This window comes from Lithobates pipiens, unplaced genomic scaffold (assembly GCF_037356315.1).
Source record: "Lithobates pipiens isolate NorthernLeopardFrog02 unplaced genomic scaffold, aLitPip1_a1.2 Scaffold_30, whole genome shotgun sequence".
Lineage (NCBI taxonomy): Eukaryota > Metazoa > Chordata > Amphibia > Anura > Ranidae > Lithobates > Lithobates pipiens.
The window spans coordinates 103,250,466-103,266,988 of record NW_027507791.1 but is presented as its reverse complement, the minus strand read 5'-3'; the positions used below and the strand labels follow the sequence as shown (position 1 = coordinate 103,266,988).

The window sequence follows — 16,523 nt, the reverse complement described above, 5'->3', positions numbered from 1 at the left end:
CACCAGTTTTTGCCAGGCATTTGGAACCTGGCAAAGACCAGCAGAGCAACTGCACATGCCTACAAATGTCCCCAGTTGCTAAAGTTGGGCACGCTAGTTGCTGGTGGCAATAGCATTTGTGCGCATGCGTAGAAAACCCACATGCACACACAGACAACACACTGCTTCTTGGGATAGCTGTGATATAGCAATCCCGGGAGCCAGCAGGGTCTGGCCTAGGCAAAAAAAATAATAATTAGGAAGTGCTTCCATGCAGCAAAAAAATACACAAGGTGGTACAAATTACGATTAATCTTTTAAATATTATTGTAACAGTGAGGTGGGAAGACCAAAAAGTATGGCTATAAGGAGTTGAAGCGGTTCTAAAGGCAGAAGGTTTTTTTTTCTAATCTTAACGCATTCTATGCATTAAGATAAAAACCTTCAGTGTGCAGCAGCCCCCCTCAGCCCCCCAAATACTTTTTTTTTTAACCAGAGTAAAGTTTATTGAGCATACATAAAAAAGAAGACTACATAGCAATACTCAAACAAAAAGGGGGGAAGGCGCAACAAGCGCCAAGCACCATGAAGAAAGACACAGTCCATGTCCAGCAGGATTGACTAGAAAATACAGTGTACACAGTAGCATGACCACAGGTAATACACATATACATATAACAGAGTCTCTAGGCAAATTTATTAAAGGGGAATACTGCCACCAACCGCGCACAACATTTATCCCGTACAGCAATGAGGACTATTCATCCATTCATCCCAAATCTTATGAAATTTCATAGGGCAACCTCGGTTGGCATAAATGAGTCTTTTATAGGGTAGAGTTTGGTTAACAGCTCTTTTCCACTGCTGGAGCGTTGAGGGATCAGGTCTAAGCCACAATCTGGCTATCTGCATCCTAGCAGCAAAGAGGGTCTCCTGTAAGAATATTCTAAGATATTTACTTTCATCTTGTAGGGGAAGGAGACCGAGTATACATTGTCGTGGGCAGAGCGTGAGGGGGGACCCCATATGGTCATGTAGGAACTGGATTATTTGAGCCCAATACCTCTGGATGGGGGGGCAAGTCCAAATGAGATGATAGAATGTACTGGCCGGGTCGCCACAACGGGGACATACAGGGTCAAATCCTTGTCTGTACTTAGATAACCGCCCAGGGGTGATATAGGCTCGGTGAAGCACGTATAAGTGCGTCAACCTATCCGACATTTTAGGGGACACCTCCGTCGATACCGATAGTATCTCTCCCCACTGCTCATCCTCCATCGGGCCAACATCAACCTCCCATTTAGGTTTGAGACTATATGCGTGGGTCGTAGCCCGAGGAGTGAGGAGGAGTGCATAAATAATGGAAGTAAGCTTATAAGAGTCATTGCCAAAAACCAGGCCCGCCAGGGGGGTACACACCAGGAGCGGAGGCGAATTCCCGAATTGAGCCTGCAAGGCGTGGCGGACCTGCAGGTAGCGGAAAAACACCTGATTCGGGAGGCCAAACTCATCTTTAAGTGCCTGGAAGGTCTTAATACCCTGAGGTGTGTAGAAGTGAGATACATAGATAACCCCCTTACATATCCACAGCTTATAATCCGGAATCCCCAGCAGCTCCGGGATATCAAAGTTATCCCAGAGAGGCGTATGTGCATGCAGAGGGGGTGCCCCAGACCTAGACCGCGCCACACTCCACAATCGGCAGTGGTGCGCAATCATGGTACGCTTACAGTTCGTAACAGGGCTAGCTCTATGTTTGCAAAAAAGTATTTGGAAGGGGTGCGCAATGATATCCGCCACCGAGGTGCACACCAGGAGGGAGTATCTCAGTTTGTCATGCGTGTTCAGGTAGTAAAAAAGAGAGCTGGGAGGCCAGGTAGTATGTCTCTAAGTCGGGAAGCGCAGCGCCGACAAGACGGACCGGACACTTGAGGGTCTGCCAGGCCAGCTTGTGCCTGGAAGAGCCCCAGACAAAGGAGTTAAGGATCGATTCCATATCTCGGAACAGCCGCGACGGTATACGGATTGGGGCATGCCAAAAAACGTAGAGGAGTTTGGGGAGGAGAATCATTTTGAAAAGACCCAAGCGGCCCATGACCCCGAGGGGGAGCCTGGACCAAACCTGGGTCTTCCGCTTCAGCAGGTGAAAAAGGGGCTCGAGGTTAAGATTAATGTAGTCTGTAAGGGAACGAGAGCAGTGAATGCCGAGGTACTTAATGCGGTCCGTGCGCTCGAGAGGCAATGAGGCCTGCGTACACGTGGGGGCGGCGAGGTCGATAGGGAGAATTTGTGATTTAGACCAATTAATGCGGAGGCCCGAAAAAACCCCAAAACGACCAACCAACTCCAAAACCGCCGCCAAGGAGGGGCCGGCATCCTCCAGATATAGCATCATGTCATCCGCATAGAGGCTAAGTACCTCCGACAGCTGGCCCTTGCGGAGACCGTGGATATCCGGGTGTGCCCTGATGGCCAGAGCCAAGGGCTCCACCGCCAGCGCGTACAGCATGGGCGAGATGGGGCATCCCTGGCGGGTGCCCCTTGTCAAAGGGAAGGGACTAGAGATCTGACCATTGACGAGAACTCGGGCAGTGGGGGCCTGATAGAGAAGCTGTATCCAGCGCACAAATTTAGGGCCAAAGCCATAGCTGTGTAAGCACTCCCACAGGTACCCCCACTCCACCGAGTCGAACGCCTTTGCGGCATCCAGACTAACAACCACCCTAGTACCCACGTTGTCATGGGAAGCCTGTAGATTCATAAACAGTCTGCGTAAGTTGAAGGCCGTGTTTTTGCGGGGCATAAAGCCGGTCTGATCAGTGTGTATGAGATGGAGTATCACCTTATTAAGTCTGAGGGCGAGGATTTTGGCCAAAATCTTCACGTCCAGCTGCAGGAGCGAGATGGGGCGGTAGGAGTCAGGGTAGAAAGGGTCCTTGCCAGGCTTAGGGATGAGGACAAGCAGCGCTTCATTCATGGAGCGGGGGAGTACACCGGTGTCAAAAACGTGAGCGTACAGCTGGCGGAGCTTAGGGAGTAGGGTCTCCTGAAACTGATTATAAAACTCCCGAGGGAGGCCGTCTGACCCTGAGGCCTTAGAAGGTGGCAGGCATGCTATAGCCTCCGCTATGCAGTCCTCGGTAATGGGAGCCTCCAAAAGCTCCACCTGCGAGTCAGTGAGGACAGGGAAATCCACCGTCTGCAGCAGGGCACGCAAGTCGTCCAAGGAGCCAGAAGCCTCAGAAGTGTACAGGTCAGCAAAAAAGCGCCGAAACTCCTGAGCTACCTCCTGTGGATCTGACAGCGTGATTCCCGCCGCAGACATGAGCTGGACCACAACCGGGGGACCGTGATCCAGGCGAGCCAAGTAAGCCAGCAGACCCCCTGCCCTCTCCCCATATTCATAGACTTTTTGTTTGGTGAAAAAAAACCTTTCTCCCCGCTCTATCCAGGTGTAGTTGGTCAGTGAGCCTAGACTGCTGCCGTAGTTTAGAGGAGTTGGAGGGGGTGGGATGCGCCAAAAATGCGCCTTCCAGCTCCACCAGCAGCTTTTCAGATTGCTGGATAGCGAGCCCCGAGGATTTCTTAAACTGGTTAATGCGCATGGACATAAACATACGGGCATGCAATTTAAAAGCCTCCCAAACCAGCCCGAATGGTGCAGAGTCCGCATTTGTCTGAAAATAATGAACCCATTCCCTCTGGACAGCCTCCAAATCGGGGAGAGCCGTCAGCCAGAACGGGTTCAGCCTCCACAAGCGGGAAGCCGGTGCGGAGGGCAGGCGAAGCCGAGCCCAGCACGGCGAATGATCAGACAAGACCCTAGTCCCAATCCCCGCATCCAAAAGACACGGAAGCAGGGTAGGGGAAAACAGGATCAGGTCTATCCTGGACATTGCATCATGCGCTGGCGTAAAACAGGAATACTCCCTGCGGGAGGGGTGTTTATACCTCCAAACGTCCGTCAGAGCAAACTCGGCTAAAAAATTGCCGAACCTGGTCCGATCCGGGGGAGAGGAGGGGGCTTGGGAACGGGTGAGTCTGTCCAAGGCAGGGGACACTACGGAGTTAAAGTCGCCCAGCCATAGCGACGGCAACGTGGGATGCCGCAACATAAAATTAACACCATGCTGGAGGACCTCAAACTGGAAGGGTGGGGGAATGTAAAAAGCTAATAGCAAAAATTCAAGACCCCTGCCGTGATGTGCAGAAATAAATAGCGACCCCGCCTGTCAGAGTGTAAATCGTGAAGGCAGAACTGAACGGACTTGGCTACAAGGACAGCTACTCCGCTGGAATTATTAGTAAAGGGGGCATGGTACATCCACCCCACCCAAGGTTTTTTAAGGGATAGCTGTAACTGACCCGTGATATGTGTCTCAGTAAGTACCATGATGTCAGCCCGCATCTGTTTGAGGTGGGAGAGCACCGCAACCCTCTTTGACTTTTCCCGCAGGCCACGCACGTTCCACGTGACTACCTTAAGGGTCGCCATAACAACTGGAGGGTGCAATGCAGGAATAAGGAGACAGATGGTGGCCATACAGACCCAGCGACCCCCATCAGGGAGCCCCTGCGAGGGAAAGCAGACAGGGCAGACACGCCACCACCACCCTGCGCAGGGGCTGCCCGCTCAGTATATACCAAGGTCAGGGACAACCTCCGCAGTATTGGAGGCACGGGGGCGAGCAGCGGGACAATTGGCAGACATGGATTAGAAAATACAAACATAAAAAAAGCATGGTGCATAAACATTAAACAGAAACTAAAACTGGTAAAATAGAGCAGAACAGTGCCTACACTGGACCGGCAAGGCAGGCAGAACACACAGTAGCCCACTAACCACAGGGGAACTGAGGCCGGCCAGGGAAACACACTTTGAAGTGACAGGAGGGGCCGTGCCCGGCCATCTCGGTCCGCAGGAGGAAAATCCAGATCCGCAGGGCGAGAGTGGCCAGACACATTCCCAGCCGGGGGAAGGGGCGAACAAGAGTCAACTGTGCTGTGCAGCCGGGTAGGGGGACACGGCATGGAAAAGTCTCAGTCAAAACCGGTGTCCATTTTCCCGGCTGCCAAAGTGTCTAGGGAACGGTGGGACCCATGTGTAGCAAAACAAAAAGGGGAGAACATGCGACTAAAGCGTGGGCATGCAGATGTTGATCAGAGGCACACAGGAGCATGAACGAGGCAACCAGGGATTAAGGAAAGGGAGGGGGCCAGCAAAACAAGGGAAGGTGGCAGAAGTGCAAAGTTACTCACTGCATGGGGTAAAGCCGGCCATCATAAGTAGACATCGCAGACAGGGCAAAGTCACGCAGAGGCCATCAGTCAAGCAGGGGCATCATCCGGGCGTTGTTCCAGCCAGGAAAGAGCAGCCGAGGGATCCTCAAAAAAGTGAGCTTTGCCATCACGCACTACTCGGAGCCGTGCAGGGAACATCATAGCGTATACCAGGTGGCGGGTGCGGAGCTGGCGCTCGACTTCCGTGAATTGAGCCCTCTTCTTCTGGATCTCCGCGGAAAAGTCCGGGAACACCGCGATACGCTTATCTTCATAGGGGATGTTACCTTTTTCCCTGGTGAGGCGTAGAACTGCGTCCCGGTCGCGGTAATTAAGCATCTTCGCGATGAAAGTGCGTGGTGGAGCACCAGGAGGCGGGGGTCTAGAGGCCAGGCGGTGGGCACGCTCGACCGCAAAGGTAATTGAGAAGGCCTCACGACCAAAATTGGCAATCAATAGACGCTCTAGGAATGCTGGGGGGTCATTGCCTTCCGCCTTCTCAGGCAGCCCCACAAAGCGAAGGTTGGAGCGTCTCATCCTGTTCTCGAGCTCGTCCTGCTTAGCTAGGACAGCGGAGAGCTGGTGCTGCATTCTTTCGGCGGATATTTGGAGGGGGGGATGTCATCCTCCACCTGGCCCAGCCTGCGCTCCGTCTCCCCGACCCTCTCGCGCAGCTTATGCAGATCCTGGCGAATGAGGGAGATGTCGACCTTCACCTCCTCAATCCTGGAGGTGAGAGAAGTGCGGCAGAGGGTTACAGCCTCAAGGATACGTGCCGTGTCGCCCGAAGGAGGATTGTCAGCAGCCGGGCCCGGAGCGACGCCATCTTCCTCCACGAGGTCCGGGGCATCTGCACAGAACCTTCCCAGCTTCGCGAGGGCTCCCTGGGACTTCTTCGGGGGCGACATTCGGGCACACGGTGCTCCCGATGGAGATATTGCTGTTCACCGGGTGAAGGAACCGATGGGGTCCGCAAGGATGAAAGAACGGATAAAGGGCAGCCGGAGCTCACAGAAAGAGCGTCCTACTCCATGCCGCTGCAGGCCACGCCCCCCAGCCCCCCAAATACTTACCTGAGCCCCATCTCAATCCAGCGATGTTGCACGAAAGCCTCACCTGTCAAGGGACTCTGCCTCCTGATTGACTCGTGATCGTGCACCATTGGCTCCCGCTGCCATCAATGAAAGTCAGTGAGCCAATGAGGGGATAGAGGGGACAGGGGATGAGCCATGGCTTTGTGTCTGAATGGACCCAGGAAGCTGCAGCTCAGCTCAGGTGCCCCCATAGCAAGCTTCTTGCTGTGGGGGAACTTGGCAGGGGGGAGGGACCAGGGGTGCCGGAGAGGGACCCAAGAAGAGGAGGATCTGGGCTGCTCTGTGCAAAACCACTGCACAGAGCAGGTAAGTATAACATGTTTGTTATTTTTAAACAAAAAAACAAGACTTTAATATCACTTTATGTTTTGCTTTAAGACCTCATGCACACTGGACGTTATACTAACGTTATAAAAACACCAGTAGCTTTGCAGTGAGTTTTTCAGCGTTTAAAAAAATATATATATTTTTTTTCCCCAATGGATCAAAAAAATTTATCAGCATTTTTTGACGTTAGAGTGTTTACAGCTGAAAACTGCCTCTCAGAACCCACTAGTTGTGGGGGGTTTTTTACAGCTGAAAACAGTTGCTAACAGCCTATGTGTGCATGGACACATAAGATAACATGATGGGGAGTTTATGGATTGTAGAAAAAAACATCGGAAGCCAAAAACAGCAACTGTAAAAACGTCCAGTGTGCATGAGGCCTAAGTCTAAAAAGTTATAATGACCGTAATGATACTCACATATTGTCAAGGAAAAAGCAGTCAGCATATCTTTGCAAACGCTCAATGTCCTGCTTTTTCCACTTCTTAGAATGAACCAACATGTGTTTCCTCCCCAGCACCAGAATACGTTTCACCCTTTTTGCCAGACTTGAGACCACATACAATAGCTGAAACAAGACAAAAAAAAAGAAAATAAGAATACACGGTACAAAATAGTAGCGAGAATGTGATATATCTGAGCAATACATTTTCTCTTTAGGTGCGACTGGGTGAGCTGGTGGGCATATTTGTGATGTCCTAGTTAAATACAGCCCATCCTCTGGTGGTTAATCTATAAATCTCTCTATTTAATACAACAAAAGATATATAAGAGCAAGTGCATAAAAACATAATGCGTATCCAACCCCAAAACAAAAATACAATCCATTGCAGCTTTCTAGTCCATTGCTGCTTTAGTTTTTTTTTTTTTATTAGGCTTAGACCAGTTTCAGCAAGTACAGAAAATATCTGTTGATACTGCCAGATATACAGTGCCCCGTCACCTCCTGTGAAATAAACTGGAAACACAAAACAATTTTTATCTTACCCTGTTTCCCCTAAAATAAGACCTAGTGTGATTGTCGGTGATAGCTGCAATAAAAGCCCTACCCCCCAAATAAGCCCTAGTTAAAGTCCTTGTAGGTCTTCTTTTCAGGGTAGGGCTTATTTTTGAGGAAACAGAGTAGGGCTTATTTGGGTGGTAGGGCTTATATTGCAGCCAACACCGACAATCCCGCTAGGTCTTATTTTAGGGGAAACAGGGTATATGTGTAAACCACTAATCCAATCATCCACCATGTAATAGAGCTGAACAAAGGCAGACATATTTCAAGCCTGACTCAGGTGGTAATTGTGGCTACCGCCACATAAAAAGTGTGGCCAACCAGGGACAAGAAGTATGTTATTTACAGGATTACCAGGTGAAAAAAAGAAAGCTAATGCAACCACCACAGCTAAGGACTGGTAAGCTGCAATACATTACATTTTGTTTTGGGATTTAAAGTGGTTGTAAACCCTTGTTCACAACTTTATGTTACAGGTAAGCCTATATTAAGACTTACCTGTAGCTAACAAGGAGATCTCCTAAACCTGCACGGTTTAGGAGATATCCCTGTATTTGCATGTGCCGACTTAATGCGGCACATGCGCACTTAAGACAACTGAAGCAATGGCGCTATATGCCGTTGCTTCAGTGCTGTGTCGTTCCCGCACGCATACGCGGAGCGACGTCATTGCGGCTCCGGCTAATCACAGCGTCGGAGCTGCGATAACTGGAAGTCACACTGGAACAACATGTCGGCGGTCGGAGGGAGAGACGTGGACCGATGCGGGGGCTTTCGATCTGAGGTAAGTGATACATAATTAGCTAGTATGCTAGGCATACTAGCTAATTATGCCTTTCTCTTGCAGGGCTTTTTGCTTTTTTCGCTGCAGGTATACTTCTTTAAATATGCGTTACATCATATAAAAAATGAATTTAAACTCTCCAATAAATGACTTAAAAGAGAAGTATAGCCAAAACTGTTTTGGCTGTACTTCTCCTGGGAATCACAGGAGTGCAGTCCATTCTATATTCCTGTGACACGTTTTGAGCTGAGTGGGCTAAAATCTGCTGTTGTCAGATGTCACTCAGCCGAGCCACTGACTTTACAGCTGGGATCCACCCAGATGCTTGGACCGGCAGCTTGCTTAGCCTCTCAGCGAGAGCCTGAGCCAGCTGCTTGCCGCCCCCTCCACAGCCCAGCAATCCAGTGAGTGCTGGAGGGGCAGAGCAGCAAGTCGGTGACTGACAGCTCTCTGCTCACTGAAGGCTGAGAACCAAGTGATCAGTGGTGTTTGGTCACTCAATTCTCAGTCTTAGAGCCGGCAGGGGACATCTAAGTGCGTATACATTTTATTTTTTATTTTTACAAGAACATACTTATCTTTTAAAAGAAATCTATGGTGCCAGTATACACATTTATTTTTATAACATTTGCATTGTAATAACAATACAAACAATAGTTATTTTTGAGAATCCAATATAAGCTTACTTGAATAACCCTTCCATGGTGTGAGTGCTGACTGTCTGCCGGCCATCTCTTTCCACAACTTCCTGTATTCCCTGCATGCTTTGCAGCTTCTCCTCTGCTGATTACTTTCAATTTCTAGGGACTACATATCCCGTGGTACCTTGCTGCCTGCAAGTAGTGATCACTGTGCCAAGTATGCCATCTGATTTCTGCTGAATCAGATAAAATTTGAGCCTCTGACCCTGTCAGCACCATCCAGCATCAGGGCTCATTAGATACAGTCAACAGGTATTCTGACAGCCACTGGTGCTCTCTGTCAATGTACAGTAGCCAGCAGGGGAGGTTCCTCCAACCATGCAGTTTAGCATGGACAGAGGAATATATTCATTTTTTTCATGTTCAACACAGGGGGTTGAACAAGAGAAATTGAAGCATGTATGGTTAGCCTAAAAGTACATAAATGTGTGCCAATCACTGAACTGGCGTGGTTTAGAATGTGGGCAAGTTAAATGTTCACTCGGCCATAACAGGTGTCTATTAGGATTAATCTTTTAAACATTATTGCAACGGCGAGGCGGAAAGACCAAAAAGTGAAAATATGGCTATAAGGAGTTGAAGTGGTTTTAAAGGCAGAAGTTTTTATTTTTATTTTAATGCATTCTATGCATTAAGTTAAAAACCTTCAGCGTGCAGCAGCCCTATATTTTCTGCATGCTTTGCAGCTTCTCTTCTGCTGATTACTTTCAATTTCTAAGGACTACATATCCCATGGTACCTTGCTGCCTCTGATTTCTGCTGAATCAGATAAACTTTGAGCCACTGACCCTGTAAGCACCATCCAACAACAGGGTTTTCAGCCATAACAGGTGTCTATTTCAAACTTACAATAGATCTTCACTTAAAAGTGAAGGTACCGCTCACCCTCCTCACCTTTCAGGTACCTGGTCCAACTTCCTCAGTTCTCACCTAGGTGAGAATAATGTCACTCATCCCGCCCCCCTCATTGCCTGCAGCCCCCCAGGGGCCAGTCTCAGCGATCTCACACATGTACAGTGAGGAGGAGCCAGCTGCCATTCCTCAGGAAGTCACAGCTGGTTCCCAAATCCAAGATGGCCACTAGGGGGACCTGCATCAGTGAGAAGAATTGGTTGCAGGAAGATAGCGCTGAACTCAATTAACCATTAAGTTCCTGGTTGATACAGTATTTGGAGCTGCTTACTTTTCATTTTTTTTTTTAAATAGGTGAAGTTCTAGGTGCTAGATGGCAGATAAGCTTTAAAAGGATTTTTTTGAAGGTTTAGTAAAACTAGACTAAAGGGAAACATTCATGGGGTTTCCACAAATAAATCAAGAGCTGTAAGGTTGCAAAGATCACCTGTCTAGGCCCTTGAGTCTTCATGGTAGAAGGCACACCTACACTCTATAAAGTAGCCGCACATTCTCAGTGGGAACAAAGTGCAAGGTATTGCACTCGTTCTGAAACTGTGAATGTAGATACAGTGGGGAATTTTTAAACTTTCATTGCTGAGATGTGACATGAAATGCTTTTAAACTGTTACTGTTAATCTTGTTGAGGACAGCAGCGTTAACTCCGGGAACTTCCACAGGATGTCCTCTTCTTGGTTGTAGAAGGAAGTCGCTCATCTGGCACGGCTCTCACAATAAGTAAATTAAACTAATGTCTGTGACATTATACAGAATCAGTTTTAACGCTTATATTACACATAAACCACTATGAGGAAATCATAATATATATAAAGTTATTTTCAGTTGTTTTAGGAAAAGGCATATGACCACACAAACCACAAAGGGAGAGCTACAGCAAACTGAAAAAAAAAAAAAAACTGCCGCACCTCAAATAGATCAGAAACAAATAGCATTTTGAAAGTAAAAGCTTGTACAGGGATCCGTTTAGGAGCGGTTCACATAGTGCAAGCATTACGCCATTTGCGATAAGACACCTAAGGCCTCGTGCGCACTGGGTACTAAAAATGCTGCTTTTAGGGACGTCTGGCATTTTCCTTTTCTGCTCCTACCTTCCATGTAAGCCTATGCGTCCAAAAAAAACATAGGTGTTTAGAGCAGGGGCACTTAGAAGCAGACCGAGAACTGAGCGATCATATGATAGCTGATTGTTCAGTGGAATACTGGTGGGGGATGCACTGGACACCTTTGCTGCCATTGTGTTATGTGCCCAGTGAGTCCCTGTACCTTTAAGGAGGGGTGGGCTCCTTCCAGGTTCAACTGCCCTCTACCTAGCCATTATTATGCATGTGCTTCTACTATGGAGACTCTGAAAATTTTTGGAGTTAGGACTGCAGAAAATACTGGGGTGCCGTGAAGCGGCCCTGCAGCTTATGCATGTATTTGCAAATGTGTGCAAACTAAACCCTGGTTTTTAATGCATACTGTTAGACAGGATAATTAGGTTGGTTGCAGGCTGGTCGGTAATTTGAGCTGGGAATTTTCTTTGATTTTGTTTGACATGCGTCCAGCCTTCAATGTGCTCCTTGCTGCGCAGACCAGTTATAGGTGGGGGCAGTAACCATTTGTTTGTACTGCTGGAATACTGGTGAGAGGATGCACTGGACACCTTTGCCACCATTGTGCCAGGTTTTGGGTGTCCAGTTCAGCCCGGACCATTTGGCTGCCCAAAGACCAGAGCACTTTTTGCAATTGCGCGGTCGTGTGATGTCCTTTTTTCCCCACAAATAGAGCTTTCTTTTGGTGGCATTTAATCACATCTGCGATTTTTATTTTTGGTGCTATAAACATTAAAAAAAGCGACAATTTTGAAAAAAATAAAAAAAAGCATTATTTTTTACTTTTTGCTATAATAAATATCCCCAAAAAATATATAAAAAACATTTTTTTCCTCAGTTTAGGCCAATATGTATTCTTCTACACATTTTTGGTAAAAAAAAAAAAAAAACGCAATAAGCTTTTACTGATTGGTTTGCGCAAAAGTTATTGTGTCTACAAAATAGGAGATAGTTTTATGGCATTCTTATTAATATAATTTTTTTTTTTACTAGTAATGGTGGCGATCATCGATTTTTATCATGACTGCGACATTGTGTCAGACAGTTTTGATGCCATTTTGGGACCATTGTCATTTATACAGCGAGCATTGCTATACTTTGCACTGATTACTGTAAAAATTACACTGGCAGTGAATGGGTTAAGCAGTAGGGGCCGCTGAAGGGGCTAAATGTGTCCTAGGGATGTGTTCTAACTGTGGGGGGATGGGCTACGTGTGACACGACACTGATTACCGCTCCTGATCACAGGGAGCTGTGATCTCTGTCCTGTCACTAGGCAGGACGGGGAAATGCTTGTTTACATCAGCATTTCCCCATTCTTCCTCTCCATGAGACGAATGCAGAACTCCCGGTGGACATCAAGTCCGCGGGATCTGTGTTCACACTCACGGAGCTTGCGGCGGGCCTGCACGCCCACAATGCTGTGTCTTAAAGGCGATGCACCCGTACGTTGATATGCCCTGCCGTGCCATTCTGCCGACGTATATCGGCGTGACATGGTCCTTAAGTGGTCTAGCAGTGAGCAAATGTGACTCAAGCAAATAGATTCGTTATTATGAGGACTAAGCATAGTTTCAATGTAAAATTTGAGATTGCCAGCAATTGGCTGACATAGTCAAGTCAATGTGACTAATACAATGGTGAGCAAACATTTTTTCTTCATTTACGGTGAGACAGATGCATTGGAATTATTTTAGAAATAGCATGCAACAGCTTTTCCTTGTCTGGATACCTTACAACACAATTGTAAATTGTATGTGACCTTCAGGATTTTTTTTTTTTAAAGCGATTTTGGTGGTCTAAACATTTTCCAGGACTGCCAGCTGTAGCATGTCTTTGACCAATACTGCAGAAGCAAGGGTAAAAATTACAGGCTGCATCTTCCAATAAATACTTAGAATTGGTCAATAAAGAGAAGACAAAAAAAAGGGGGGGGCCTAACATTATTGCTGCCTTCTAGCACAAAGCCTCGAAGCCTGTGGTGGTACAAATGGTCTGCAGATGGGACAGCCCCTCTATAAGACTGCTTCACTCTACTACTGTCTGGGTGAAGATACAGACCTTTAGCCGATAGTGGGAAACCACCTAAAAGTTAGGCCTGGTTAAGTGTAAAAGGTGGCAGGAAACAGCCAGGGTTAGCATAAATCTGTAAGTGTCCAAAGCTGCACTGCTATAAATCTTCACGATAGAGTCCATTTAAGAAAGTATGTTTGAAATGCAACTCAAGGTTACTCAAGTCAGTATGGACCACTTTTACCTACAGGTAAGCCTAGATTAAGGCTTAGCTGTAGGTGCAAGAAATATCTTATAAACTTACACGGTTTAGGAGATATTTGCAAAAGACAGGCACCGCTGTGTACGGTGCATGCGCCGTACACAGCGGTGCACAGGCACACTGAGCATGCCGTTGCTAACGGCGATCATGCCGTTAGTGGCGGGAGTGACATCATCGTGGCTCCGGCCAGTCACAGCGCCGGTGCCACGATACCCAGAAATCACTCAGGGATAGCTGGGGGAGTTGGAGGAGGACAACGAGGGTCGCTTCGGGGGCTTCCATCTCAGGTAAGTTATTCAGGATGAGCTAGTGTGTTATGTATACTAGCTCATTATGCCTTTGCCTTGCAGGGTCTATTTTTTTATTTTTTTAGTTTGGCTTTACTTCCTCTTTAAACCCTTTATCTTTATTACCAGTGGATATTAGACTAAATTCAGTTAGCTATAATGACTTTAATTTGCCATAATGACTACTATTTTCAGCAATGACAGCCAATGAGAACTGCAAACAACAGCCTATAATACCGATCATTTCAGCAGATGATACATGCATTATAGCCACCTAAATTAAGCCTTACGTCTCATGTGATAAATACTTTTTACTGCTGAAAATAGGCTCAAGTCCCATACACACTATCAGATTTTCTGCCGATTTTCTCCTTTCTCTCCTGTCCAGAGACATTTTTTACTTACCAGAAACCCGTTGCTAGGCGTTCTTCCTAATCTGCCTCTTCCTATTTCGTGATGCTTCCTCCTGTTCAGCGAGCTGTCCTGTTGTCTTCTGGGACATGTGTGTGTCCCAGAAAATGGGGCCATTCATAAAACGCAGTGCAACTCGCACATGTGCAGTAGGAAACGGGTAGTGAAGCCGCCAGGCTCCACTGCCTGTTTCCCTTCGTTAAGATGGCACCTGATCCGATGGATGGATCGGCCTTGGGTGGCCGACATCACGGGGCCTGCTGGACAGGTAAGTGTCCTAATTAAAAGTTAGCAGCTACAGTGTTTGTAGCTGTTGAATTAAAAAATAAAAAATCGTAGCTGGAACACCGCTTTAAAGCCTTTCAACGCCACCATTTAAGTCTATGGTAACGCATCGCAAATGATCTGGCAGGCAGTTGCGGGCCATTAAGATTTGTTCATTTACTGTAATGGAATAGGCATTTGTGGAGCAGTTTTAACGCTCGTCAAATGCTTCAAAACTGCCCATAGGGCGTTTGGGGAGCATTTTTAAGTCCTAATGCTTGTAAAACACCTGTCTAATGCCCATACTAATGCCATACAAATGCTATAGGAGAGTTTGTTGAGCGTTCATTTAGTCAAGTCTTAACAAGCCCTGCATGCACTGCAGAGCACTTCATCCTTCAAATTCACAAATGAAGCACCGCAGTGACTCGGATTGTTCTCTCAGCAGGTCAGCTCCCCCCTGCACCCCGATCATAGCAGTGACTTAGCCCACCCTGCTCCCCATTCCCTCAATGTGTCGACTATCCCAGCTCCCTCTCCCAGCTTGCCGTGCTCCCCATCCCAACAGACACTCTGCAGTCTTCTAACCCCCTAATCTCGAATGTAAACAGTGAAGATGCTCTGAAGGCCTACAGAAAGACAACTTCAGTGCTTCTGCTGCAATGACTGTAGCAACATAGATCAGCGATGGCCTGTTTTAAAGCTCATTTACTGCTTGTTAAGTATTTGTAATTACTTGAAGACTCATAGCCTGGCTATAGGTATAAGGATCAACACATATTTCAGATTTTGGGTGGGCATTAGTGAGCTAAATCATCTACCCACTTCCCATATATTTTGGGGACTCGAAGGGTGGAATTTTCTTGCAGTAGTTTGTGACTAGCTTAATGAACACAGTTGCTGTACTACCAACAAGGAAACAAAGAAAATACCCTAAAATCAATGTACTCAGCTACACTAGACTTCCAATCTTGAACCTTTCTTTCATGGACCCCAAAACTGACCATTGTCTAATACCTAATAGCCTGCAGGTGTATCAATAGCACTGGCAACAGGCATGTCTTATCAGAGGTGTCCAAACTTTTTTCAAAGAGAGCCAGATTTGATTAAGTGAACATGCGTGAGGGCCGACCATTTTGCCGGACATTTAAAATTAAATGCAAATTAAACTAATACACTGCCCAACAAGAATTCTCTTCCCTTTGTGGCTGTGTGTGGTGAAAAGTCTAAGGATGAGCTCGGGCGTGTTATTTGGATCTACCATATTTATTGGCGTATAACACGCACCTTCACTTTAAAGCCTTGTACACACGATCGGATTTTCTAATGGTAATTGTGGGTTGACAGACTGTTGGCGGAAAACCCTACCATTTGTACGTTCCATCGGACAATTGTTGTTGGATGTTTGATGGCAGGCTTTAAAATTTTCCACGGACAACGGTCTGTTGTCGGATTGTCCAATCGTGTGTACACAAGTCCGTCGGACAAAAGTCCAAAGTACAAACACACATGCTCAGAATCGATGCTCACCAAACACAACATTAGCAGAAGGTGCCCAAAGGATGGCACTAAAGAGCTGAAAAAAACGCGTAGTACATCCCTATGTCCGTGTTTGTTGGCTGACAATTGTGTGCCGTTTGCATGCAAGACAAGTTCCTGCCCAACGCCCTCCAGACAAAAGTCTGACGTTTTGTCTGCAGAAAATCTGATCATGTGTACGAGGCTTAAGAGGGAAGTTTCAGGAAAAAACTTAAATTAAAAACTTAATTTTAAATGAAGAACTGTGAAGCAAAATAAGGGTTAGTGCCCACCAATGCAGCCTAATCATTGACCATTGGCAGCCTCACCATTGCCATGAATGCAGCCTCACAAGTGCCATGAATACAGCCTCACCATTGCCACAAATGCAGCCTCACAATGCAGCCTCACAATGCAGCCTCACCATTGACATGAATGCAGCCTCACCATTGCCATCAGTGCAGCCTGATCCATGCCCATCTGCAGCCTCGGAGGGAACAGAGCGCCAACAGATCACATACAGGAAAATCTCCTGTTTACTCTGTGGCCTCTTTAATACAAAGTCCCACCTCCTATGATACACAGAACAGT

General features: G+C 47.0%; 1 protein-coding gene across 1 annotated transcript in view; it reads right to left on the bottom strand.

Moving 5' to 3' along the window:
• PRORP (protein only RNase P catalytic subunit) overlaps positions 1–16,523 on the bottom strand; it is a 137,164-nt gene that overhangs the window by 7,054 nt on the left and 113,587 nt on the right. The window contains exon 5 of the mRNA XM_077464711.1: positions 7,103–7,251. Within this exon, the coding sequence (XP_077320837.1) occupies positions 7,103–7,251 (149 nt within the window). The remainder of the gene's footprint in view (positions 1–7,102; positions 7,252–16,523) is intronic.